Here is a 26482-nt window from a genome sequence, read left to right as displayed (position 1 = left end):
GAAATGCTGTTGAGGTGACCTGGATTGTATCCTGGCAGCGATGCCCCCCTCTTAACTCTGTCCCCAGGGCCACTCTGTTGTTCCATGGGAGGGGACATGGGCTTGGTCCCTGCTCAGCCCCGTGGAGCCGGGCTGGCTTTGGGCTCCCCACTGACCCAGTCCCTTTCTGGGGGTAATGCTGCAGGGGGGGGGGCATTCAGACCACCTCACCCTCCTGCCGTGCTGCAGGTGACCTTAGCAGGGCCATGGCATAGGGGGAGGGGGGATCCTGAGGACAAGGAGATGCTCAGGGGAATGTCCCCTCCCAGGCATGATGCTGCAGCAGCGTCACCTCCAGGCTGCTCTCACACCCTGGGCAGCAGCCCTGCCAGGGCCACCCGGTCCCCTGGCCTGCAGGGAGCCCCCCGGTGACAGCCTGGTCCCACGGCCGTGCATGGTCCTGCTGTTGTCCCTGACACTGTCCCTGCCATTGTCCCTGCTCTGTGCAGGGACATCAGTGCAGGCAGCACTCCCCTGAGTACCCACACCCTCTGGATCCCCGTGTCCCCACGGGCCCTGCCCCATGGAGCAGGCTGGTGGTGGTGGTGTCACCCCCGGGCAGGGGGACAGGGCTGTCCATGCTGTCCCCTCAGCACAGTCCCTTGACAGGGGACAGGAAGGTGACAGACCAGGGCCTGGTGGCCGGGGGTGTCCCCAGCCCTGGATCCCACACGGCCAGGGATGGGGTCCGGGTGGGCCCTGTGGGGACAGGCAGGTGACCGTGGGGAGTGGGACACGGGGAGGATACAGAGGGCGGCACGGTGTGCGAGGCTGTAGGGGACAGGTCAGGAACACAGACATCGGGGAGGGGGGACACGGGGATTGGGATGAGAACAAGGACAGTGGGTTTGGAGTGGGGATGGAGAAACGGGAATGTGGGAGGGAGAGACGGAGGGGTCAGATGGTGGGGACGCAGGGGTCCGGCTGGGGACACCGTGTGTGAGCGGTCACTCCGTGTGAGGCCGGGGGACACCGCTGGGGAAAGGGCCCCGGGGCGGGGAAGGGGACAAGGACAGGGAGGCTCCGGGCCGCCCCGGCCCCGCCCCGCGCGATGTATGCCGGGAGCCCGCGGCGGGCGCTGGGCTCGGCTTGGCTCTGGCGGGCGATGGCGGGGGCCGGGCCGGGCGCGGGGCGCGGGGGGCGGCGGGGCGCGGCGGCGCTGGGGCTGGCGCTGGGCCTGGCCCTGGCCTGTCTGCTGCTGCGGGGCGCGCTGATGGTGGCCGCGGCGCTGGGCGCGGCGGGGGCCTGGTGCGCCATGCGGCCCGGACCGCCCGCCAAAACTGCCGCCAACGGTGGCCCGGCCGCCGCCTCGGGCCGGCCCGCTAGAGCCCCGCCGCGCCGCCTCGGCCTGGGGTAAGCGGGGGGAGAGGGAGCCGGGGGTGGGAGGCGGGTCGGGGAGCTCGGCAGGACCCCGGTGTCGCTGACCCCTCCTGTGTCCCCGCAGGGCCCTGCCGGCCGCCCCACGCTGCCCGCCGCAGGCCCCGCGCCGCCGCTACCCGCTGCCGCAGGCCCGGAGCCCCGTGTCCGTGGGCCTGTCCGCCGCTCGCTGGGAAGGCTGCTGGGGCCGCAGCACCCCCTGGGCCCGCCGGGCCACCCTGCTCCGCAGCCCCGTCACCGTCAGGATCGCCCCGCCGGCTGCCCGCCTGGCCCGCTCCTCAGCGTGAGTCCCGGGGGGCCGGGGAGGGGAAGCGGGGACCCGGTCCGCCCCCCACGTGGGCACCGCCCGGGGAGCTTCGCTTTGGTGGGACCGATCGGGGGTGGGGAACCGGTTAGCGGGCCCGTAGCTGGGTGAGCAGCCCCGGGGGGAGCACACGGTTCCCGGCAGCAGCCGCTGCATCCCTCGCTTTACAGGGGGGTTGGTGTGAGCCAAATCTCCTGGAGAAGCTTCACCGGAGAGCCCTGTCAGCCCTTCCCTGGGAGCCCCGGGTGTCCCTGCGGGGACTCATCTCACATAATTCCCTGCTTGGCTTTGTCTCACAGCCTGGAACAGCTCACTTCACCCACGGCCTTCCCGGCCAGCAGCCCGGACCCGTGTGCGAGAGAGACGGTGCTGAACGCCATCAAAGAGAGCAGGAAGAGGGCTGTGGAGGTGGAGGAGGAGGAGCAGGCTTTTGGGAACGATCAGGAGAGCAAGAGGAGGTAATAAGCCAGCAGTCCAGGTCACTGCACTGCCAGTGTGTCGGGAAGGTTGCAAATGGGGCTGATACCTCAATGGTGACAAGTGGGAGTTTGGGCTGGAAAAGTGCTGTGGGAAGTGAGCTGCAGAGGGGAAGCACGACCCATCACCTGTCTTTGGGCTGTGTCAGAAAGTCCTCTGAGACTTTTATTTGCCCTTGATGACAAAGGGATGTGGTTTAAGTTTTTGTATGATTAAGTGTGTTTCCCTGAGTTGCTGGGGTTGGGAGAGACTGGGATGTGGTTTGGGGAAGCCTAGCAGGGAAGGGGCTTCTGTCACTACAGAGGTTTGCAGACTGTGAAACATGGTGGGAAATGCTGGGCTCTGCAGCAGCTCATCATCTGTATCCTTCAGTCAGCCCCAGAGCTTCCAGGAGAGACAGAATCTCTGAGCCTTACAGCCCTAGGTGGAAGCACTTTTAAAGATCTGTGTGCTTCTTTTGTGTGCTGTAGCTAGTAAAAAGAGGTAAAAACATGAGGGTAAATGAGACTGGCTTATGCTTCTGTTAGTCAATGTCAGGTGTTTCCATCTCTCAGCTTCAAGAAGTGAGGGTGTGCAGTGTCTTTTTCCATGCTCTGGGAAGGACAAGGCACAAATCCTGGGTGCCAAGATCTGCCAGAACCTTTCTGACTGCCCAGGCACAGCACTGCCTCCCTGTTCCTCCCCTCCTGGTTTTCATTCTGCCTGCTTGGGTGCATGGAGGCCATTCATCTTGTGCACCTCTGCCCCTTGTCTGCTGGTGCTGCCTGCCCAGGCTGCAGCAGGGTAGCTGAAAGACTGCAGCAGAGCTGCTTGGGCAGCACCCTGTGCTCTGCCCTGTGTGCTGTGCTGGGGCTGTGAGCTGAGTGGCCCTGGGAGTGTGGCAGGATGAGCTGCAGTTTGCCACCCCCTTCTCCATCACTGCATTTCCCTCTACCTTGGAACCTTTACCTTGTCTTGGTGAATCTGAGCCCCACAGAGCTGAGAATGACAACAGGATGGGTGCACTGGCAAGATCAGCTTCATTTTTTACTTTGTTGTTTTTTTTTTTAACATGCCAATACTCAGCTCTGCCATGGAGGCCAGTTTCAAAGGTATTAAAGCCTTGCAAGCACAAAGAATGCTTGTAGGCAGAAAATCCTGCAACCTTGGAAGGCAGAAAGGAGCCTGCATCAGCTGGAGAGCACTGGATTGCCCATGTGATGGGGTCAGCATGTTTGAGCCCTTGGGCTCAGTGATGGGACTGGTCATACAGCAGCTCTGCTTCACAGTAGGGTTTGCTTTAAGACTTTCAGAATTCAAGATGTTCATTGAATCACTGTGTGAAGGGGGGATTCAGTTTCTGACTTGTACAGCCCAGGGTACTGCCTAGGAGGCAGTAGGAGATCTGAATTTTGGAGCTCAAGTCCATGTCTGAAATGAGATGCTGAGACTCTCTGAAATGTTTTGGCTTAGAATAATGGGTTTGAGCAAAGATTTCATGACATCAAAACCACTCTGCCCAGTAGGCAGCTGGTAGAGCTGCTGGTGGGAACTCGGGATGAGTCAGTCAGGATGGGAACAGGGGGAGAAAAATCCCCAGCAGGGTGTGGATGAGGAAAGCCACTGTCCTCGGGCATTGGGTCACAAGAAAAAAGCAAAATTTTTATTTTCTCAGTGCTAAGCCTGCGGGAAGGGTTCTTCTCCCAAGGCTGGGAGGGCAGCCACTGCCTCTGCTGGCTCTGGACTGCCACAGGTTTCTGCCATCTCTCCCACAGGCGCCACGACAGCAGTGGAAGTGGGCATTCGGCGTTTGAGCCTCTGGTAGCCAACGGTACCCCTGCCTCTCTTATACCCAAGTAAGTGTTTAATTGGCCAAAAGCAGCTGCTGAGAAAGGGGTCTGGAAGCCTGTGGGCTCTGGAAAGGGCACTTGGCTTTTGCTTGCAGAGCCCAGCTTCTGGTGAGAGCAAGAGGGACCGTAGCTGTGGCACCAGTCTGTCCCCCTGAGTGCCAGCTGGTGGCTGTGCCACTGCTGAGGCCTCTTTCAAAGCCCCGTGCTGTGAGAAGGAGTGGGACTGCTTTCCTTCACACTCCATGCATTTAAAGGGCTTTTTTAAATATAGTGGATGCTTAAAGGGTGGGAGAGTGATGAGAAGCTCATAAAATCTTCCTTAACCTTCTCTAGGCCTGGCTCTCTGAAGAGGGGCCTTGCCTCACACTGCCCAGATGACTGCTCAAACAAGAGGTCCCGCACCTCTTCCATGAGTTCCCTCAACAACACCTATGCTGGGGGCATCCCCAGCTCCACCCGCAACGCCATCGCCAGCTCCTACAGCTCCAGCAGGGGCCTCTCACAGGTAGGAAACGTTGGGCAGGGGCAGTGCTGGAGCCCACTGCAGAGCAGTTCCATGCTCCCATGGGATCGCCCCCTGTAACTCTGGCCTGGGCACAGGAGGAGGGAGTGGTGAGGAGTTCTCCAGCCCCACTCTGCTGGGCAGTTTCCTCTCCTCCTGGGTCAGGCAGCCTGCCCAGAGGCAGCATCAGGCAGCCATATCCTTCATATCCAGCCATATCTGCTGGGTGAGTCCCCAGGCTGAGCTGTTCTGCTGCAGAGCTTGAAGGAGGTTTTTTTCCTGTCCCTACTTGGCCAGTGTGGTAGGGTGGATAGAGCCAGGTGAATGGAAAAAAAATTTCCTTTCTACTGCTACCTTTTCAGCTGGAGTCAGCAAATTCTGGAGCTGTGTGCTCCCACTTTGACCCAGGTCCCCTCAGCAGCTGCTGAGCTATTGTAAAACACTGCTTACATCCTGGTCAGGCTTGCAGATAGAGTGTTGGGCTGTAGCCATGGCTGATGGAGCTCTGCCATCTCTGTGAGAAAAGGTTTCATCCAGGGTATGTTGGCAGGGAATAGTTTCCTCTGTCCGGGGCTAGTCTGGGATTCTTGAGGTGGGGTCTGTCCACTCAGAGCTGTTGGAGGGGTGTTGTGAGGGCAGCTGAGGCAGCCTGGTGCCTGTGCCACATGATGGCAAGAGCTGGTGTCTGGCCAGCAGCATCCTCTCTCCCTGTCCTCTGCCAGGCCGTGAGGAGCCTGGAGGCCACTTGCCCCCAGAGCAGACTCATTTTGGGGTGGCTGGAGTTTAAGCTCCATGGAACATGGAGGGGAGTTGAAGTGAGACCCTGGGCTTGTGAGCCACAGCCCTGGGGGATGGGATTTAATCTGCAGGTGAGCAGGAGGATGAGAGGTGTCCTGCCTGCCAGCCCCCATACTGAGTTACTGCTGGTCTCTCTCTGCCTTCCAGCTGAGGAAGAGGAGTGGTGTGAGCGTGTCCCCGCTCTCCAGCCCCGCGTCCTCCCGCTCCCAGACACCAGAGTGGCCTCTCAAGAGAGCCAGGTCAGTAGCCACTCGCCTGGCAAGTGCCCGCTGCTCGTTGCCAGCTGGGAAGAGAGCAGTTGCCTTCCCAGCCATCCTGGTGCCCCTGTCCTGCTCACCACCAGGGCTGGGACAGTCCAGGCCCCTTCCTGAGCTGTGGCTGCTGGGTCATCCAGCAGTGTGGAGACTCCCTTGTTGAGTCCCTGTGGTGGCTGAGCTGAGGTTGCCCTGGGGCATTGGCTGGGCCTGTGTTGCCAGAACACTGGGAAGAGACAGGACTTGATTTTTGCCATCTCTTCAAAATCAATTCACCAAAGCTACAGTAGTTTTAATGCCTACCTTGGGGCACAGACCCTTGTTCTCCCCTCTCCTGGCTTAGGGAGGACTTGAGCTTATGTCAAAGCTGCCCTGGTGACAGGGTGGGTCCCCGCCTGTGAGGGGCAGCAGCTCCTGGCTGGCTCAGCCCCAGCTCTCACTGGTCCTGCAGATGAGGTGTGGGCTCAGCAGCTTGGCTGGGTTAAGATCCTGGGAAGAGGAGCAGCTCCTCTGCCTGCAGCCACCTCAGGCTGGTGAGGGTGAGGCTGTTGTCCTGGGATCTGTTGTTTGGCACAGGCAAAGAAAGGTGCCAGGGATGCTGGAAAGAGTCCTTAGCATGTTGGGTCTTGAGGCTGCTTGGTCCCAGAGCTGATTGAGTTTAGGACTTTGTGTTCCATGGAATATGGAGGGGAGTTAAGTGGGGACAGGGCCAAGCCAGGGTTGACCCTAACTGGCTCTGACCCTAACTGGCTCTCCCACTTGCACAGGGAAGAGGAGTTTCACCGCTCCAACACTTCCACTCCGGTGAAGTCGGACAAGGAGCTGCAGACAGAGAAAGGTGAGCATCAGTGGGCCCCAGCTCTGTGTCCAGGTTGGATGGGCCACTGGTGCCAGCAAGCTGCAGGACAGGAGGTAGCTAAGGTCTGCAGGTGGGCTTGGCTTGAGATGTCACCTGGGAACTAGGAATGTGCTGGTCCTGAGGGGCTGGTGCTTGTGTTGTGATTGCCCTGAAGGGATTTCCAGGGGTGCTGGCAGTGTGGGGGTGCTGGCAGATAATGGGGGCTGGCCTGCATGGGGGGCACAGCCCTAAGGCAAGACCTGCTGTCATCCAAGTAGCACCCTGATCATATTTCCAGACTGACCTTATTCCAGCATTTTCTCAGCTAAAACGTGCCCATCACAGGGAGGTCCTGAGGCACAGTGCTGGATGTTGCTCGTGCAGCTTGCATGGTTTGTGGTTTGGGTGGGGATGTGCAAGGGTTGTCCATGGAGGTGGGAAGTGCCACTGCCCTGCAGAGCTGTGTCAGGCTCTCCTGACAGACTGCCCTGGGACGCACTGCTGCCAGCTGCCCTTCCAAGGCATTGCGGCCTTGTCCTCTGTCCTTAAAACCACGCGCTTGGCTCTGCCCTCTGAGCTGGGTCACCTGGAGAGGAGTTGGAAGGGACAGCAGCGTTGGTACAAGCCAGACACTTCCCCTGCCCATAGCTGGTCCTGACCTGTCTCCTCCCGTAGCGTTGGAGACGCCGGTGCGGAAGAAGCAGAATTCCCTGAGCCCAGCGTCGGCCTCGGGGAGCAGCGGGAAGCGCAAGCGGAAGATCCAGTTGCTGTCATCTTGCCGGGGGGACCAGCTGGTGCTGGTACGTCGCTGTCTCGCAGCCCCTTTTGCCCTCCTCTGGCGATAGAATGTGCTCACTGCAATTTCTGCAGGGCTGGGGGGAGACTGACCTGCCTGCCCTCAGGAAGGAGGCCCCGTCCTTGGCCGAGTGGGAAGTGACGCTATCCCCAGCCCCAGTGTCTGGTGGGCTGTGCGTGATTGTGCTGCCTGCTGCCGGACCAGGTAATGGCCTGGGGAAGGCCTGCCGAGCCCTCAGCGCCAAGCCGGGGGCCCAACACGGATGGGGATGATCGGAGCTCCGCGGTGCCGTGCCGTGGCAGAGCCACCTGCGTCACGGGTCTCGCGACGGCCAGCCTTCAGCACACCTTCAGAGAGGCTCTGCTGGCTTCCCTGAGAAGGAGCTAAGCTGCTGCTCTCTCTTGGCAGCCCCCGCCGCTTCAGCTGGGCTACTCCATCACGTCGGAGGACCTGGACGCGGAGAAGGCAGCAGCGTTGCAGTGGTTCAACAAAGTCTTGGAGGATAAGGCTGGTAAGGGCACGTTGGGACTGTGGAGGGGATGGCGAGGAGTGAAAACCCTGCAGAGCAGCGGGGTGTCTGTGTAGCACAGGGTGGGGAAGCTCCTGGGCCAGTCCTGCCTGGTCCATGGCTCTGGGAATGCTCTTAGTGCCTCCAGATTCAGGGCAACTATGCCCAGAGTCCTCAGGGGGATGGATACATCATTCCTCAGGGCTGGAACTTTGGGATGTTTGTTGGGATGCCATTTCCCTGCCCACCAGGGAGGCTCTGCTAAGAGATAGTGCCCTGCAACAGGTTGTGAGTCCTGATTTCTTACTCCTTCCCAGTAGATGCAGTCCCCAGCACCACTGCAGAGAGTGTGCCTGTGTCCGGACCACTGGTGTTCACTGCCACCTCCCTGGGTCCTGCACCTGCCTCCACAGCTCCAGCCCCGGCCAGCACCAACACGCTCCTGGACAGCCTGAAGAAGATGCAGAGCAGCCAGGCTGCATCTGTGCCAGCAGGTGAGGAGGAGGAAGGTGGGCAGAGCCAAGCAGGCACAGGGGAGCTCTGTATGTCCCTCCTGGGAGAGAGGTGGCAAAACTCCCTGTTGAAACACTGCTGTCAGCAGAGCTGGCAGAGAGTTCCTAGGAGGACAGTTCTGGGGACACTAAGCCCATGGTCCTGTTGGGAGTTGCAGTATGTGTGGAAGGCTGGGTCTGGTAGAGGCAGGTGCTCTGCTTTGCAACAACAGAGTGGGTGCCTGACAGAAGACCTGGCTGTTGTATGTGTCCCTTGTCCCTAAACAAGCTCTGTCTCCCTTTCCAGAATCAGCTGGAACTACGGTAGCATCCCAGCCACCTCCATCAGCTGCACAGCTGCCTGCTCCTGCCATATCCCTGGAGCAGAGTCCTCTGCCTGCCACCTCTGCTGACACCAAGCCTGTGCCCGTTTTGAGCACCTCTGTCCCTGTTGCTGCTCCTGCCCTGGGGGCACAGACCCCCAGCAGCCTGGCACCTGCTGCATTCACCGAGCTGGGCCAGACCCCCAGCAAGCCACCCTCCTTCCCGAAGCCGAGCATCCTTTTTGGGACACTGAACACCCCTCCTGCCAGCCTGCCTGCAGCCACTGCAGCTGCTGCTGTGCCCACCACGACGGTTGCGGTGCCCACCACAGCCCCTGTCTTCAAACCCATCTTTGGTGCTTTGCCAAAGAGCGAGAGCACAGCACCCTCTACAGCTGTTGGCTCTGCCACAGTCACCGTGTCTGCAAGCTCAGGCCCTTCCTCCACATCCTCCACCACCACCATGTTCAAGCCTGTCTTTGGCAGTGTCACCACAGCTTCATCTCCAGTGAAGGTCTCTCCTTTTGCCTTCAAACCAACATCAGAGTTGGCTTCGGCCACAGATGTGCCAGCAGCCTCCACGACTGCCCCGGCAGGATTCCCAGGTCTCCCAAACATCATCTTCACCACTGCAGCCACGACTGCCACCACGCAGAGCGCTTCCACAGATGCCACCATCAAACCCGTCTTCAGCTTTGGACTCAACCCGCCTGCCTCCACGGGCTCCACCACCAGCCTGACTGTCACCACTGCCACCTCCACCAGCACCTCACAGCCCTTCCTCTTTGGGAGCCCAGCCAGCTCAGCTCACAGCACAGAAACCAGTTTTGCCACCCCAGGGCCTGTGTTCGAGTTCGGAAAGCCACCTCCGGCCACGGCCACTGCCACCACCAGTATCCCTGGAGGCCCTGCCTTTGGCCAAGCACCTTCAAACTCGACAGCTCCTGCCACCACTGTGGGCTTTAGTATATTTGGGACCACCACACTGACCTCTACCACCTCAGCTACCACAGGTCAAGCGACGTTGACGTTTGGCTCCTCAGTTTCAGCTTTTGGCAGCACCTTCAGCACAGGCACGAAGCCGCCTCCGGCCTATCCTGGAGCAGCCGGTCAGCCCAGCTTCAGTGCAGCTGCTGCAGAGAGCCAGACCCCCGCCAGCAAGCCCGCTGCTGGCCCCGTCACCTTCGGCCCCCCGTTCAGTTTTGGAGCCCCCCCAGCCCAGTCAGCTGCTCAGCCAGCATTCGGCAGCACTGCTCTGCCTGCCTTCGGCACAGCCAGCTCCCAGGGCTCCTTTGGCACCAGCAGCACCCAGACAGTGTTTGGGACCACCACGTCGGTCTTCTCTTTCGGGACAGCCACCCCCAGCACCGCCAGCTTTGGATCCACCACCCAGACTACAAGCAGCAGTGCTGGCACCACCATCTTCGGCACCACCCCTTCTCCTTTCACCTTTGGGGAGGCCGCCCAGCCAGGCCCCTCGGCCAGCGCCTTCGGGGTGGGCACAGCCACCCTGAGCAGTGGCTCTCCCGCCGTGGCCTTCAACTTCGGGGCCGGGCAGAGCGGGGCAGCTCCAGCGGCAGCGCCGTTCGGCTCCTCCTTGGGGCAGAGCACCCTGGGTGCACGGAGTCAGAGCACACCCTTTGCCTTCAACGTGCCCAGCACCCCCAGCAACGCTCCTCCAGCCTTTGGAGGTGAGTCAGAGAGCAGGGGCCTCCTCAGGGCTTGAAGGGTCGGGCTAGATTTGGGCAGCAGCTTTCCTGCCAGACATTGCTTAGCTCACTGGGCTCAGCAGCCCTGGTGTTGGTGCTGTGTGGAGCCTTGTGTGCAAATGCAAAGAGCTTCTGTCACTCACTGTTGGTGTCCCCTGGCCCTCAGTGGTGAAGGGAAATCCTTAAATTCTGGTCTTGGGCCAACGCGGAGCCCAGCCAGATGCCCTTCAGAAGCTGAGGTCTTGCCAGTGTTTAAAAGCAATCTGGAGCTTCTGGGCGAGTAGAAATGCTGCCAGCCAGTGATTACAGTCACTTCTTGCCTTACACCCCCACTGGGCTGCCTCCTCCCACAGAGCTGAATGCTTAGCAATTGATCTAGAAGGGCAGAGACCTTTGTTTTCCTTCCTGGCCTGCCAGGAGAGCCCAAGGATTACCATGAGATCACAACTTCTTGCATTAAAAGGGCTTCTCGGGTGAAGAGGCTGGTCCAGGGGCACAGAGGTGCTTCAGCCTCCAGAGGGAGGGTGATCCATCGTTTCCTTGGATGCATCCAGCTCCCAGGGCCCAGGCTCCCCCTGCTTTGCTAACCCCAGCTCATCGTGGTGTGTTGCTTTCCAGGAACTCCTGCGCCCACCTTTGGGCAGAGCACGGCCGTCCCAGGAGTAGCGGGGAGCGGGAGCAGTAGCCTTTCCTTCGGGACACCCAGTACTCCTGCCTTGAGCTTTGGAGGAGTTGGCACTCCCTTTGGTAAGGAAGGAGTTGGTGCTTCAGCCTTGAGGAGTGATGGGTTGTGTTGTTCCCTCAGGCTGGGAACAGCAGGAAGGGCCAGGCTGGGCTCTGGGCTGGCTCGGGTGGTACCTACTGAGCTCTGGAGGGGTGCAGAATGTTTCATTCTCCCCAGGATGGGTATAACACTCCCCCTGTGCGAGCTCTGAGTGAGGCTGCTGAGACCTGAGCAACCTTTCTGCTTCTAGGTTCGTCTACTCCTGCCTTTTCCATTGGGGCAGGATCCAAGATGGGCACTCGCCAGCGGCTGCAGGCACGGAGACAGCACACCCGCAAAAAGTAACCTCCAGGCTGCTGGGCCCCTGCCACCAGCCTGCCAGGACCCCTGCGTGTGTGGGGCTGGGTCCAGAGCAGTCCCCAGGGCAGGACCAGTGGTGATGGGGCCAGGCCCCTGTCTCTGACACAAGCCAGAGACAGGTGTGGGACAGGAGAAATCAAACTCTTCTTACTTGAACAGTTACAGAGCCAAGATTGGATGAACCTCTGTACATATCTGCAGCGTTTCGTCCCTCACTAGTTTGCCATGTTCCATGATGTGTAAATTTTTCCCTCTCTGCTTCTAGCTGTTCCCTGCCCTCTTCCCAGCCCCCTGTGTTAGCCCCCTGCCCATGGCAGCCAGCAGAGCTGCACAGCCCCCCTCAGAGCCCAGCTGGAGATGTGCTGGTTTCTACTGGCCACTCTTCCAGGCTGCTGAGGGATCTGTCTTCACCAGGTCCTCAGGTCTTTCCCCAGTGGTTCATCCCATGCCCTGGTGAACACACTCCCTCCAGATGGCTCCGTGGTGGTGCCATCCCTGCCAAACATGAGCTGGGATTGGTGCCAGCAGGTGTGGGCATCTCAGTGCTGGGGATGCCCAGCCCAGCCTCTGCAGCTGTGACAACCCCTCCAGTCGAGGATGTGCCGTAGCTGGGGCTGGGCTGCAGGCATGGGGTGGGGGTCCCTCCGCTCCTCCCAGCCCCTGAGCCCCCCCAGCCCTCTCTGCTGCCTGCCGGGCTGCGGCTCCCTCCACCCCACTCGTGTGAAGCCCCCCCCTCTGTTTTGCTGTATTCATGCTCCCGTTTCCGTGCGCTCACTGAACCCAGTTTGGAGGAAGAACTGAAGCGTGTGCGTGGCGGCATGTTGGTTATGCCGGATTTGCTGTTTGGGGTTGATTTGGGGGCGCCTGTCCCTTCGGGGAGAACGCGCCCTGGCTAATTGGGTGTTGACAGTAGCATCACTGCGTGGCTACTCCTGCTGGGGAGTTGTCCCTTCGTCATCGTGACCGATGGGCAGGCAGCCGGGGGGGGAAATGGAGCCTGGACTCCCAGACGTGAGGGCTCTGGCCCTGGCAGTCTCTCCCTTCTCTCTCTTAGTGCCCTTCCCCACCTCGGGATGCTCTGGAGCTGCTAAAGGAGTCCAGGGTGGGGGAATTTTCCACACACCCCCAAAATCCAGGTTTTCCATTGTTAAGCTCGTCCCCATCCTGGCTTTTACCGGCTCCAAGGAGCTGTGATGCTGCCACCCCTGTTCTCAGCCAGCCAGGAGTGGGGCTGTTCCCTGACTGGCAGCTCCAGTGGGAAGAGACTGCTGGAGCAGGGAATGACCTGGGAGCTGCCCCCCACCCTGCCCTGGGCGATGGGTGGGCACCCCTGCCCAGGGGCTCCCCACCACTTGCAGGAGTGCTTTGGCTGCCAGGTTTTTTTACTCTCGGAGCCGTGTGAGTGTGTGTGTCTGCTGAAGTCTAAATTTAAAAAAAAAAAAAGTTAAAAAAAAAATCACAAATATTTAAACGTTTTTTAACAAAGTAAAAATTTATTTTTATATTTAAGCTAAATTGCCTTTGAGTTCCTTCAAGCTTGGTTCAGTGAGGTTGCCATACCCAGCAGCGCTGTCAGTGTTTCATTGTGTCCCTGCAGCCCGGGGTGGAGCCGGGATGTCCCGCAGGACCCAGCTGTGCCGGGACAGGCCGGGACCCCCGCAGGCTCCACTGCCGTGCTGCACCCCCTGCAGCAGCATCTCCTTCATTTTAAAATGTGATGTATGTGAATGTGACTAAACATGATTTTTTATTCTTTCTCCGAGGGTGAGGAGCAGGAGCTCTTGCACATTTCAGTGTCTGCCAGGAACAAGGTGTCTCTTGCTGTGGGTGACAGGGCTCTGTGGAGCAGGGGTGCAAGGGATGTGCAGGCAGCCCCTCTGCCTGTGCTGGAGGGGTTTAGAGCCTTCCCCATAAAACGTGGTCAAGGAGGTGGGGGTGTAGGGGACTGTCAGCAGGGCAGGAGGAGCTGGCCTGGACAAACACGTCCTCTGCTGCAGGGATGACAGTGGCACAGGGGAGGAGAGCAGCAAGAAAGCTGGGGTGCAGCTGGGGTGCAGCCAGTTCTGCTTCAGCAAGACCCTTGTGCCAGAGGGTGAGGGGGCCCTGGGGAGCACTGGCTGGGGGGGCTGATCCCAGGGGGCTGCCCCCCACACAGCTGCCCCGTTGAGGAGCCAGGAGCAAAGTTGGTCCCTTGCCCACAGACTCATTCCTGCCACACAGACCCTGCCAGCAGAGCCCCTTGTGCCTGGCTGCTGCATGTATCCAGGGGAGGCTGGGTTTTAACTCAAGACTTGGATCATTCCTGGTGTGGCTGCTGAGGATTTTAGTGTGAATGTGCAATTTTATTTTTTTTTTTTTCCTTTCTTCTGTCCCTGATTTAAAATAAAAGACTGTTCATGTTGGTCTTGCCTGTGCCTGGTTCCTGGGCCTGACCAGCACTGCTGGTGCAACACAAGGTGCTGCTTTCCAACACCATCTGGCGTTTGTCCCCCACCTGTGCAATAGCAACTTGCATGGACAGGAATTCTGGTATTATTTTCTGTGGTGTTATTTCACTTCTCCTCCCCACTTTGCTATAAGCAGCAGCAGTTCTAGGAGGAGGCTGCACAAACACGCTGGAAAAGGTATCAAATAGAGAAAAACTTTCATCTGTTTCATCCTTGCAGTTAAAAGTTTTGCTGAAACCACACATCAGGCTGGGTGGGGTTTGGTTTGGTTTTGTTGTGGGTTTTTTTTTTTTAGGGGGGGGGAGGTGAGAAGCATAGGATAAAGTAATGCCTTAGTCCATCTGAAGCCCCCCAGCCCCATGGGAAACAGAAACAGGGGGTGTACAGGACACTGGTGCTGGCTTTGAGGGCAGCAGGGTGTCCTGGGGGCATTCCAGGGGGACAGGGGATCCATAGGGGTGGATACCCTACCACAGGGGTGACCTGGGGTTCTGTGTTGTTTAAAAAGGTTCCACTGTGGCTGCAGTTGTGCAAAGCTTTGGTGTGGAGCTGCCCTGATCATGCTGGCACCTGAGCATCCCACAGTGTATTCCCCCCTGCTGCATTCCCCCCAGAGCACCGTATGGCACATCCCCTGAGATCCACAGCACCCTATGTGACCCCAGGCCAGCCTGCCTGCAGCCACTGCAGCTGCTGCTGTGCCCACCACAGCCCCTGTCTTCAAACCCATCTTTGGTGCTTTGCCAAAGAGCGAGAGCACAGCACCCTCTACAGCTGTTGGCTCTGCCACAGTCACCGTGTCTGCAAGCTCAGGCCCTTCCTCCACATCCTCCACCACCACCATGTTCAAGCCTGTCTTTGGCAGTGTCACCACAGCTTCATCTCCAGTGAAGGTCTCTCCTTTTGCCTTCAAACCAACGTCAGAGTTGGCTTCGGCCACAGATGTGCCAGCAGCCTCCACGACTGCCCCGGCAGGATTCCCAGGTCTCCCAAACATCATCTTCACCACTGCAGCCACGACTGCCACCACGCAGAGCGCTTCCACAGATGCCACCATCAAACCCGTCTTCAGCTTTGGACTCAACCCGCCTGCCTCCACGGGCTCCACCACCAGCCTGACTGTCACCACTGCCACCTCCACCAGCACCTCACAGCCCAGCCAGCTCAGCTCACAGCTTTGCCACCCCAGGGCCTGTGTTCCAGTTTGGCCACGCCACCGGGTGCAGTCAGTGCCCAGCGCCCCAGCAATATGCCCACATCTGGAGGTGAGTCAGGCACCTCAGAGTGTGCTGTGCAGAGCCTTGGTGCAAAGGGAAGGAGCTTCTGATGCTCACCGCCGGGGTGCCCGGCATCGGTGCTGAAGGGAACCCTTCACTTCTGTGCCTCGGCCGATGTGGAGCCGGGCGTGCCCCGCGGCACCCAGGTCTGTCTGGGAAAGGCTGGGACACCCGCGGGCTTGGCCGCCGCGCTCCCTGGGCCTGCGGCAGCATCGCCCTCGTTTTAAAATATGCTGTATGTGAATGTGAGTAGAGTCGCTGAGCGGAGGTGCTGGCAGGGGCAGGGAGGATGCGCAGCGCTCAGCCCCGCGCTGAGGTATCTTCCCCCCCCTCCTGCTCCTCCTCTCCCTCTCTGAGGTGCCCTGAGGCGGGAGGCGCCGCGGCGGGAAGCGCGAGGAGCGGAAGATCTCGCGAGAGCAGCGGGCGAGGTCCGGGCGTGCCCAGGAGCGGCGGCCATGGGGGCACTGGGGGTCCCGGGGGTCCCTGCCGGGGGTGTTTGGTGCGCCCGAAAACAGAGACTGAGGGGGTAACGCGACCCAGAGCTGCCTGGGATGCACACAGGACCCAGGTCTCGGGCCGCACGGGGTGTCTGAGCCTGTCACACGGACCGAGGGACAGCAGTGACAGCCCTGACCCTAATGCCCTGTGATCCGCTCAGGAGGAGGTGGGAGGACTGAGGAGTGGTCTGGGGGTGTGGAGGGAGATGGAGGGATTGGCTGCCCCGAGGCACCACAAGAAGTTGAGGATCCCAGAGAAGCAGGGGGAATGGAGGCAGGAATGGAGGCAGGGCGCTGCTGGGGGCAGCAGGTGAACTCTTGCCTGGCCTCCATTGCCTTCCCGGTCCCCTACACAATAGATTTGGGGCTTTGGAACAGGTAAATGAAGATGTTGTTAAAGGCCCATCCAAGGGAATTGCCCAGGCAGGCAGCCCCACACATCAGGACTGTGTGTGTTAAAAAGAAAGGGTGGTAACTCACAGGAGGTTCCCTTCTGAGGGGAGCAGAGGGTCTGCTATGCCTGCCTGGCCATCCCCTGCCAGGGGAACTCTGCTGCCTCCCTGAGACCCGGGCCAGAGAGGTGACCAGGAAACTCCTGGGGCTGGTACAACCTTACAACTACCACCCACCTCTGGTCATGCAGGTGGGCAGCGATGAGATTGCCAAGAGGAGTCCTAAGGTGATAAAAAGGGACTTCAAGGCACTGGGCTGAGAGGTGGAGGGACCAGGAGCACAGCTGGTGTTTGCCTCAGTCCCCTTCAATGGCAGGGAATGCTGCAAGGAACAGGAAAACACTCCTGATCAATACATGGCTTGGAGGCTGAAGTCAACTCACAGGTTGAATTTTGGTTTCTTTCATGGGGATGTTTACACGGCACTGGGCCTGCTGCCAGGAGATGGAGTGGAACTGGCCACAAGGGGGAAAAGGATTTTTTGCACCAGGAGTTGGCAGGGCTCATTGAGAGGGTTTTAAACTAGGCTTGAAGGGGGAAAGGGATAAAACCAGACTCACTAGGGCTGCACCTCGGGGTGGCATGGCAATATTAGGGGGGTCAAATCAGTAGCCAGCTCAAGTGCATCTATTCCAATGCACACAGCATGGGCAACAAACAGAAGGAACTGGAAGCCATTGTGCAGCAGGACAGCTATGGCTTAGTCACCATCAGAAGCACGGTGGGATGGTGGAATGCTGCAATGGATGGCTATAAGCTCTTCAGAAGGGACAGACAAGTCAGGAGAAGCAGTGGGGTGGCTCTGTATGTTAAGGAGTGTGTTGATTGTATAGACCTCAATGATAGTGATGATAAGGTTGAGTGTTTATAGTATAAGGAGGAAGGGAAATAAGGTGGATAGCCTGTGGAGTGTCTGTTACACATCACCCAGCCAGGATGAGGAGGCAAAAGCATTCTGCAAGTGGCAAAAGTCTCACAATTGCTAGCCCTTGTTTTGGTGGGGGACTTCATCCTCCTGGATGTCTGCTCAAAATGTAACACAGCAGAGAAGAGACAGGCTAGGAGGTTACTAGGATGAAACCTTCCTGATACAGCTGGTAAGTGAGCCTACCAGAGAAGATGCCTCTCTAGACCTGCTGTTCATAAAGAGGGAAGGACAGGTGGGAGACGTGGTGGTCAGGGACTGTCTTGGGCTTAGGAACCATGACATGGCAAAGTTCTCACCCCATAGTGAAGAAAGGGGGTCACCAAAACCCCCACTGTGGTCTTCCAGATAGCAGACTCTGGCCTGTTGAGGGCATTGGTTGAGTCCCTTGGGAGACAGTCTTGAAGGACAAAGGTGTCCCAGAAGGCAGGACACTCTTCAAGAGGGAAATCTTAAAGGCTCAGGAACGGGTTATCCGCATGGGTCATAAAATGAAATGGTGGGAGGAAGATGAGCACCCTGTGTGGACGGGGAGATTTTGCTTCCCCCCCCCAAATCCTGTGCAAGGGCAGGTGCCTGGACAGGATTATTGGTATTATTTTCTTCATTGTTATTTAACTTGTCATCCCTGCTTTGCTAGACAGTGCTTTCAGTGCTAGACAGCAGTGATTTCAGGAGGCTGCACAAACATGCTGGACATGGCATCAAAGAGAGAAAAATCTTTAATCTGTTTCATCCTTACAGTCAAAAGGTTTTGCTGAAATCCCACATCAGGCCAGGAACTTTTTTTTGGGGGGGAGGAAGCACATGACAAAGTTGGAGCTCTCCATCCCCACGGGACACAGAACCAGGGTATGCAGGACACTGGTGGTGGCTTCAGGGGCAGAGCAGGCTGTGAGGGCCAGCCCTTGGCAATGGGGTGGCACTCAGTCCTGGGCAGCAGGGTGCCCTAGGGGAGCAGGATGTCCTGAGGGTGTTCCAGGGGTGCAGGGTGTCCCTAGGGATGTCCTGGGGGAGTGAGCTGTTACAAGGTTCCAACACAACTGCAGCGCTGCAGAGCTTTGGTGTGGAGAGGCCCCGATGGTGCTGGGACAGCCATGGCACTGAGAAGCACTTCCTGACATCCCTGGCTGGGCACTGCGGTCCCCAAAATGTTCCTTCACTCCTTCACCCGCTGCTTTTTCCTCTTCCTCTTCCTGGGAGCTGCTGCTGTTGTCCCTGTCCCCTCTCTGTGTTGCAGATTTTCCTTGGCTGCCACCGGCAGGGAGCTGGGGATGGAAGTGAACAGTTTGAGCTCTGCTCACCACAGTGCTGCAGCCCCTGCCCCAGCCCTCCCCACACCCAAACCCCCCCATTTCCCTCCTCAGCCATGCCAACTGCCCTGAGCTGGGCCACTGCCCTCCCAGGAGCTGCAGGAGGCAGGCAGAGCCCCCAGCCCTCCTCTCACCTCAGGGCAGCAGCCCCTTCCCCACAGCGCTCCAGCACAGCCACGAAGAAGCCCTGGGTGAGGGTGTCTGTGGGGGAGGCCCGGAGGCAGCCCTCAGCCCCTGGGAAGGTGGAGAGTCCTCGGCAGGGCCAGGAGGGGAAGGCATTCACCAGCCTGTGGAGGGACAAGGGTCAGTGCTGAGCCCCAAGCCCTCCAAACCCCTGAACACTCCACGCTGCACCCCCACTGAGCCCCCCGCGCTGTGTCCCCTGAGCTCCACAGCACCCGGTGCTGCATCCCCTGCGCTGGGAACCCCAGTGCCCTGCATACCTGAATGCTGAGCCCTGCTCCTGCAGCACAGCATGCACCACGTCCTCGTTCTCCTCCCGGTGCAGCGAGCAGGTGGAGTAGACCAGGCGCTGGAGAGCTGGGAAGCTCAGGGCATGGCTCAGGACCTTGCGCTGGAAACCGGCCAGAGCCTGCAGGCGCTCGGGGCTGGGGGCAGCCTCCTCCCCTGGCTGCCGAGTCACCATCCCTGCAGGGAGAGCCTGTCACCCGGGTCCCACCTGCCCAGAGCCTGACTGGGGGTCACGGCCAGAGCCCCACACATTACCTGAGCCACTGCAGGATGGGTCAAGGAGGATATGGGTCACCCTGGCATACTTGGGGTCTCTGGGATCCACCGTCAGGAAGTCCTGCTGGGCCAGCTGGAAGCCAGTGACCCCTGCCCTCATCAGCATGGTGTTCATGGTGGCCAAGCGTTTGGTGTCCACATCAAAGGCAAAGATCTGGCTGAAGGCAGAGCACAGTGCCCAGGAGCAGTGTCAGCATCCCACCAGCCCCTGGTACCCTGCTGGGGGCAGCAGGCTGCCCTGGCTGCAGCAAACACCAGCCATCTGCTGGGCAGGCAGAGCTGGGGAGCAGGGCTGGGAACTGAAACCCTACGTGGCTTCACACCCCCCTAAGCCCTTCCAGGGGCCATCAGAGCCCCCAGCCCACCGAGAGAAAAGTGGGTATCAACAGGATAGGCTGACGGGCTGCAGCTCTTCCTGCCACCTCCTTGTGCTGTCTGTGAGCTTGGGTGGACTAGGGCACCCTGCACCCTTTCCCACCCCCCCAGCACACACACCAAGCCACCCTCACCCCTTGTTCTTCAGGAGGGCAGCCAGGTGGCTGGTCTTGTTCCCAGGCGCAGCACAAGCATCGATGACATGGGAGCCAGCAGCAGGGTCAAGAAGGAAGGCAGGGAGACAGCTGGCCTGCAGGAGGGCAAAACCCTGTGAGCAGTGCAGGCAGTGCCTGACCTCAGGGCACAGCTGATGCTGCAAGGTCACAGGCAGACAGTGACATGAGGCCAAGGCCACCATCACCATCACCCAGCTCCTACAGGGTGTTTTTAGAGCCCAGTTCATAGCAGTTCCTCCATATATCCCTACAGGACACAGAAGTATTGCTGCAGGGGAACCTCACAGCCTGCATCCACCATTGGCCTTTGGGTGCTGTAGCAAAGATGGCACAAATCCAGCCCCTGGCATGGAGGGAGGGGTTGGTGTTCCACCTGTGTCAGTTTTCCTGCCCCTGCAACCTCCTGCTCCCCAGTTCCCCTACCTTGTCCTGCAGGATTATGTGTCCTGAGGTATAGAGCACGTTGTCATGGAAGTCTGTCTGCGAAGGGAAAACTAGCAGGTCCGGGAGATGAAGATCCGATGTGAATTTCTTCTTGGAGATGGCCCTCAGGTCCTCCATGCTGCCCAGGAGGTACAGGGAAGATGAGAGGATGAACATATGGTTCTGCTTCACCAGACCCACACCAGTGCCCAGGCCCCCTTCACACCACACCTCCACTCCACCTTGGCACCACGCAGCACCAAGAGAGGTGGAAAATAAGAGTGGGGAATGATGGATACCCCAACCTAGAAACTGCAAGCACTAAGACCAACAACTTTTCAGCGCACAGGACCTCATCACAAGCCTTTGCCACTCACCAAGGTCCCAGATAAGGTGGGATGGCAGAAAGAAATGCTCACCTGTCTGCCTTGCCCTGGTAGGAGTAGCCCTGGCGCTTGAAGAAGTCAATCACATCCTCCACACAAGTCTTCAGGGTGTTGACTCGGACGTAGCGTGGTAGCTGGGAGGCTGGGGGAGCCGCTCGGGTCAGACACAACCCCCCCGCTGCCAGCAGCACAGGGTGACCCCCCCTGCCCCACAGCCCACTCACCCGTGGGGCTGGCTGCCGGGGCCAGCAGGTCCTCGTTGCGGCTCACCTTCTGCTGCACCTTCAGGCGGGCCAGCTCGGCCTCCAGCCGGGCCCGGTGCCTCCGGGCCAGCGCCTTCCAGCGGCCCCCGCACTTCAGCCCCTTACCGAAGAGCAGGTCGTACACCAGCACCTGCGGGGGACCCGGGTCAGCGCTGAATCCCCCCGCCGAGGGACCATCCCCCTCCTCCCGGACACCCCTTTACCTTCGCCAGCTGTGGGGGCAGCTTCTTCTCCGCCTGCAGCAGCGCGGAGCCGGACAGCAGCTTCTCCAGCACCGGGGAGTAGCGCAGGGTCTCGGACACCAGGGCGTAGAGCTGCCGGACATGCTGGGGGGGGGTCAGGGGCTACCGGGGCCTCCACTCACACCCCCCACTCCCCCTCCAGGACTAACCCCCCGTCTCCCCCGTCCCCGCACCCGCACCGGGAAGCGGCTGTTGTACACCAGGCTCTTGATGCCTCCATCGCCGCGTTCCAGCCCCTCCAGCACGGCGGCAGCAGCGCTGTACAGCGCCATGTTGAGCCCCGGCCGCGTGTGGGGCGGTCGGACCGGCAGCCAAGGCCCTCCCGGCCCCGGCTCCGCCTCTCGCGTTCTGCAGACAGACAGGGAAGGGACTGACTGCGACCATGGCTGCTGCTCCTCGCACATCCCCTCCCCGCATGTCCCCTCCCCGCACATCCCCTCCTCGCATGTCCCCTCCCCGCAGCCCCCCGCACGTCCTCACAGCACCGCGGGGCCCGTCCGGTTCCTCAGGGACGGTACCGGTGTTAACTAGCAGCCAGCCCGCCTCACGTTCCGTTTCTTCAGCAGAAAGAGACGCCAACAAAACCCCACAAGCCAAAACCCCACGGCTCACACTTTTCAGGCCGGTGCTGGCAGCCCAGCCCTGTGTCAGGCTGGGGATTCAGAGGTCAAGGCTGACATTTTGTGTTCGTAGAGGAGCTGGGAGGGACCCTCCCGAAGCTCACTCTGCAGCACCCGTGCTACCACCTCAGGACAGCCCTGACTGTCCCCTGCTGCAGGCCCTCGGGACAGCCCCAGCCCTCCAGCCCCAGCCTCATCCCTCCAGCTGGGCTGTGGCTCGGTGGGTTCCTCTGGGTCAGGGTGTGTGTCCGGTGCCCGGGGATGCTGGCTGGCAGCAGGCAGGGGCAGGATGATGGGGGGAGCAGGGCCCTCGCTCTGACCAGCACAGGTCCACAGCGGGGTAGAGCTGACCCTTGAACTTGGCCTGGAAGGTGTAGATGGGGCTGAGCTCGCTGGGGTTGTCAGCACTGTAGAAGGGGAGCTCTCCCTTCTCGTGGTGCAGGTAGATGCCAAGGCACTGGGGCTGGCTGGTGAGGGGCAGAGTGGCCCGTGGGGTGCTGAAGGCCTCGTAGATCTTCCCTTCCTTCAGGCCTGTGAGCCACACACCATTCTCAGGAGACTTGCTGAGCTTCCCTTTGTGGCTGACCGTGCCTTTGATGATGCCCACATGCCAGTGGTGCCCACAATCACCTCCCAGTAGTGCTGGGAGGCCACAGGAGGAGCCTTTGCAGGTGAGGATGCAATTGCTGGTGTTGAAACGCTTGGGGTTGCTGTCCCGGCACTGATAGAGCCCGCACTGCACTACTGTGTTCCCCTTGAAGAGCTCCAGGAGGGGATGTGCTGTCACTGGGTCCAGCTCCAGTGTCTCTGGAGCCAGAAAGCAGGCAGCCTGCAGGCAGGGGGCTGGCTCCAGGGGGCTGGCACAGCCAGACAAACGAGCACTGCTGAACTTCAAGCAGCAGGAGTGTTATGCCAGGGCAGGCTCCTAGCAGCCCAAGATGCAGCCAGCCACCAGCCCAGGAGCTCTGGGGGAGAGGAGGACACAAGAAGAGAGCAAGGCAGAGGCCTGGGCAGCCTGCCCCCACCCCAGTGAGGCAGGGCACCCCCAAGCTGCCTGCAGGGCAGGTTGGTACCTGGCAGGACATAGAGGTGCAGGCACTCCCACACAGTCCTCTTGGTGTCATCTTGGTGGAAACATGGCTTGAAGGACATGGGGCTAAAGATGCCATCACTGGCATGCAAGCTGTTGAGCTCTGACCTGGAAAGACACAGACAGCTGTGACACAAGTGACAGGGATGGTGTCTGACCTCTTCTCACCTGGCTGCTGCATACGATGGGGCCACTGGTGCCTCACCAGCTGCTTTTGCCCTCTCCTGGGGCTGAGTGCATGGCTCTGGCTCTGGCTGTGCATCACCACAGCAGTGCCCATGGAAAGCTGCCCCATCAGTGCTGAGTTGCTGCTGGCCTGGCATCTCCAGCCCTGGTGTGGAGGCACTGCCATCCCCATGGCTCCTGTTTGGTCCCACCACTCACCTGAACTGGGAGGAGCTGTATTTCTAGAAAATACAAGAGAAAAAGAGAGTCAGTGATGGGTGCCTGACAGGATGGCAGCTCTTCTGCATGGTCACAGCTGCACACATTATTACCTTGGGCTGAAGCAGCCAGGGCTGTCCTCTCCTGGAGAGCTAAAGGCATCACCTCTTATGAAGGGCAGGTCTCTCCCCTGGGGGAAACCCTAGCTGGGAAGAGGCCACTGACTTCATCTCACTCACTGTGGTGTCCCAGTCATGCTTGGTGATGGTTCCCACTGCCCAGGGCAGGCCCCAAGGCTACGAGCAGTGGTGGAGCTGCCTGTCACTGCCCTGGCTACCAAGTGCACTCACCTGGATGGAATCAAGCTGATTGCTGAGGGCCTCCACAGAGCTCTGCATCTCTGTAAGCCTCTGCAGGGCACCTGATGTCTGCTTGACCTGGGACTCAATGGAGCTGATGAGCTGGGCTGCCTTCCCCTCGATGCTCTCCAGGAAGGTGACCTTCTCCTCATCCATGTACCTGTGCAGCTCCTGGAACTCCTTCCAGATCACTCACTTGAAGACATCTGCCTCATTCTGCCAGGAGACAGCAAAGAGTTGTGAGGGCTGCCCTGCTTCATCCTCTGCACCAGCTTTTTGCCTTCAGAGATGCCACCAGCAACATCCACATGTCCCACCAAACCAGTCTCCACTGGCTTCCTAGGTGAAGAGCAGCTCTGTACAACGGGAGCCAGGCTAGATGGTGTTTCACCCTGCTTCACCACCACAGCACCTCTGCTTTACACCTCCCCTCCACCAGAGTGGGATCCCCTGTTGTCCCAGCCAGCTTCATCAGTGCCTTGAAGGAGCTGTGGGACTCCTCAGCTCCCAGGGAACAACTTGTGTCCTGGGCTAAGGTGGAGAAAGTACAGTTCCAGTTTTCCCCTCTGAGGAGCCCCACGGGGAAGCTTCATCCTCAAAGGGATGCAGGGAGGTCCCTGGGAGATGTCCCCTGCATGGGACACAGACAGGCAGCTAAACCAGGTATAAACAGTGTGACACCAGCGGCCTTGCTCTGCCTGGGAGCCCGCTCCAAGTGGGGTCCTCTCCAAACTGTTATCTCCTCACCTTTGGGACATTCTGTGACACCAGCCCTGCCTGCTGCTCCGGGCAGGACACCCAGCCAGGGTCACTTCACCCCTTCTGGAAACAGCGCTGTGCCACCAGAGAGCGCTAAATCACCCTGCCCAAAACCAGCTCTGCGTTTAATCCCGGAGTTTTGGGATCAACACCAACCTCAGGGATCAGGGTGCTAAAGTCCTGGCTGCTGCCCCAGGGTATGGGGAAAAGAAGAAGGGGAATAGAGGAGGTGAACTGGGGAGGCTCAGGAGCAGAGGCTCCTCCAGGGGCTGTGTGGGACACAACGAGCTCTGGGTCACACACTCCTCATCTGCAAACACAGCTTGGGCTGCACCAACACTGTGAGCAGCAGCTCAAGGCAGGGAATTGTCTCCTTCTACCCTGCTCTGGAGACTTTTATTACACAAAGGGAATTATATAGTAATGATTTTTCCAATAACTAATTAACATGAGATACCTATTAAATAACATAAATACAGTTATGGTTAAATACTATAGTTAAAGACCAGTTGGCATCTGGCTGCTATTCCCAAATCACAGTCTCTCTGGTGGTTGTTTACTTCCTCTGGTGGGTTTTGTAGCCTTCATCACTGTGTGTGCCAGCTGAACTCAGTTGTTACACATGCTCAGTCCATCCTTTGTCTTTTCCTCATTACCCAGATCTACCTCAAACCTGCTTTGTCCAAATGTAACTTTCCTGGTCAGTCTCATTCCAAGGGATGGTGCAACTACAAAAGCCCAGAACAGTGTCTGCTGCTCCTGTGGTTACACTTCCTCACCTCCTACATACCTTGCTACCACCAGTTAATTTATATATTCTAATTAGTGTCATAACTCAAAGCACATTCTCAAAGTTAATCATACAAAAGGCCTAGCTAAGCAATAGTTGTGTTGAGCAGAAGGGCCTTTCAGTCCCCCCCTCTTCTATATCCTTTGCAAGTTCTTTTGCAAGAGTTATATGATTCCATTATCATTCAGCATTTTCCTAAAATTTTCCCCTGATTCCACCTGGTGTCTCATCCTGTTTCATTCCCATCCTTTGTAATTCCCCACAGTCCTCTTACAACACCACAAAGCACATTAAATCAATACACAGGTTAAGAGAATTAATAATATTACTACTACAAAAAATTGCTTCAGCCATGTGCAATTGGGAAGCCATAGTTATATTGATACAGATAAAGCCTCCTGACAACTTTTTAAAAATTTTTTTGCAACCTGGTGTTTAATGAAATGATTCATCTTTTCTACCTGGCCACTAGCTGGTGGTGGATAAGCTCTGTGCAGTTACCAGTCAATACCCAACACCTTACTCACTTGTTGAACTATGCTACTGCAAAAATGCTGTCCCCAGTCAGAGGAGGTCACTGCTGAAACCCCAAATCCAGGAATGATCTCATTCAGCAGGATCCTACCTCCTTCCCTAGCTCTGATGGTTCTGCGAGGGAATGTTTCTGGGCAGTCTGAGGTGTGTTAGTACTAACAAACCCCAACACCCCCCTTTTCCAGGGAGTTCAGAGAAATCAGTTTGTTAGTTTTGTCCTGGTACATTACCCTGACCAGTACCTCCTACCTTTAATCTGTTAGTGGTATTTGCATTGTTCTTTAAATAAACTTCACACTGCTTTGTTACTTTACTGGAGTGTACGTGTTGTACCTGCTATGTGTCTGCTGAGTGCCTCATAAAGGGAATCTGCTCCCCAGTGGGTTTTCTCATGTTCTCTTTGGATTAATTTCCAGAGGTATTTTGCAGGTATGACCAATAATATCCCACTGGTTAGGTATGTCCATGACCAGGCACCCAGACCTTGGATCATGGCCTCATCTTCTCTCCCTTAGCCAGGTTCAGAATTTACATCTGCTCCATCCAGCTCACCACCAGGGACAAGAGCTGTTATTTGAGATGTGTTTCCAGCAATATTTTGGTTGCTCAATCAGCAAGGTTATTTCCAGTTTCCTGTTCAGTGTTACCTCAAGGCTTTAAGACCAGCCCAACCACCCCTGGAAGCCAGCTGGCCCAGGAACTTGAATAGTGGAACCCACCATAAGCAGATGCTGACAACCTCTTAATTGTTGCTGAGACTGAAGAGAGCTGTCAGCAATGGCCTGTAAATCTGTTAAACTTTCTGGGACTAAGCAGGTATCAGGTTTCTCAAGGGAAAGCCCAGCTGATCCAGAAAAAAAGTTACAGATCTTGGATTTGAGATCTCGGGAGGCCAGTGAGAACTTGGGCCTGAATGAGAGGCAGGTATCTGCTGGACACCTGAGGCAAAAAGGGTGAAAGAACCCCAGAATTCCTGGGCATGACAGCTTGGCACTGATTATAGATTTATAATTATGGACTAAAAGTCAAGCCTCGTTGTGAATCCAGGATCTTTTCTCCGTGGGGCCATGGGAGAAGCTGTAACCTATGACTTT

The 26482-nt window shown here is 58.3% G+C and overlaps 3 protein-coding genes across 4 annotated transcripts; 1 reads left to right on the top strand and 2 right to left on the bottom strand.

The window, feature by feature from the left end:
• The first annotated feature begins 1075 nt into the window (after positions 1–1075).
• POM121 (POM121 transmembrane nucleoporin) lies at positions 1076–13731 on the top strand. 2 transcript variants are annotated; one of them, XM_071764829.1, is made up of 13 exons: positions 1076–1392; positions 1484–1699; positions 2020–2178; positions 3952–4032; positions 4360–4531; positions 5474–5565; positions 6348–6418; positions 7094–7218; positions 7623–7725; positions 8043–8216; positions 8521–10227; positions 10864–10992; positions 11220–13731. In XM_071764829.1, exons 1-13 carry the CDS (start codon positions 1091–1093, stop codon positions 11312–11314), a joined length of 3426 nt encoding a protein of 1141 aa, XP_071620930.1. In that variant the 5' UTR covers positions 1076–1090; the 3' UTR covers positions 11315–13731. The 2 variants fall into 2 exon arrangements, with proteins under 2 accessions (XP_071620930.1, XP_071620929.1); XM_071764828.1 differs by having other exon boundaries at positions 1085–1392; positions 8040–8216.
• Positions 13732–17631: 3900 nt separating this feature from the next.
• Positions 17632–21188, bottom strand: NSUN5 (NOP2/Sun RNA methyltransferase 5). Its single transcript, XM_071765099.1, has 10 exons — positions 21032–21188; positions 20814–20936; positions 20572–20740; positions 20381–20489; positions 19962–20100; positions 19497–19612; positions 18967–19145; positions 18684–18888; positions 18375–18527; positions 17632–18195 (listed from the first exon to the last, which is right to left on the bottom strand). Exons 1-10 carry the CDS (start codon positions 21122–21124, stop codon positions 18087–18089), a joined length of 1395 nt encoding a protein of 464 aa, XP_071621200.1. The 5' UTR covers positions 21125–21188; the 3' UTR covers positions 17632–18086.
• A 302-nt stretch (positions 21189–21490) lies between these two features.
• Positions 21491–23615, bottom strand: TRIM50 (tripartite motif containing 50). Its single transcript, XM_071765688.1, is given in 9 exon segments — positions 21491–21776; positions 21778–22090; positions 22093–22120; positions 22122–22287; positions 22548–22670; positions 22947–22987; positions 22989–23099; positions 23102–23521; positions 23586–23615. Coding segments are annotated over 9 exon segments (1509 nt in total). The 3' UTR covers positions 21491–21499.
• Between the last annotated feature and the right edge of the window lie 2867 nt (positions 23616–26482).

The sequence above is a fragment of the Heliangelus exortis genome, chromosome 21 (assembly GCF_036169615.1).
Source record: "Heliangelus exortis chromosome 21, bHelExo1.hap1, whole genome shotgun sequence".
Taxonomy (NCBI): Eukaryota; Metazoa; Chordata; class Aves; order Apodiformes; family Trochilidae; genus Heliangelus; species Heliangelus exortis.
Note: the sequence above shows the minus strand (reverse complement) of the source record. Positions and strands in the feature narration are given on the sequence as shown.

Bases quoted from the DNA above. Each gene is read 5' to 3' on its own strand.
- NSUN5 (XM_071765099.1), bottom strand. From the start codon at position 21,124: ATGGCGCTGTACAGCGCTGCTGCCGCCGTGCTGGAGGGGCTGGAACGC. The intron at 20,490-20,571 runs GTGAGTGGGCTG...CGGCTCCCCCAG, and splicing joins CCCGGCAGCCAGCCCCACGG to CCTCCCAGCTACCACGCTAC. The intron at 20,101-20,380 runs GTGAGCATTTCT...CCTCCTGGGCAG, and splicing joins TACCAGGGCAAGGCAGACAG to CATGGAGGACCTGAGGGCCA.
- POM121 (XM_071764828.1), top strand. From the start codon at position 1,091: ATGTATGCCGGGAGCCCGCGGCGGGCGCTGGGCTCGGCTTGGCTCTGG. The intron at 1,393-1,483 runs GTAAGCGGGGGG...GTGTCCCCGCAG, and splicing joins CCGCGCCGCCTCGGCCTGGG to GGCCCTGCCGGCCGCCCCAC. The intron at 5,566-6,347 runs GTCAGTAGCCAC...CCACTTGCACAG, and splicing joins TGGCCTCTCAAGAGAGCCAG to GGAAGAGGAGTTTCACCGCT.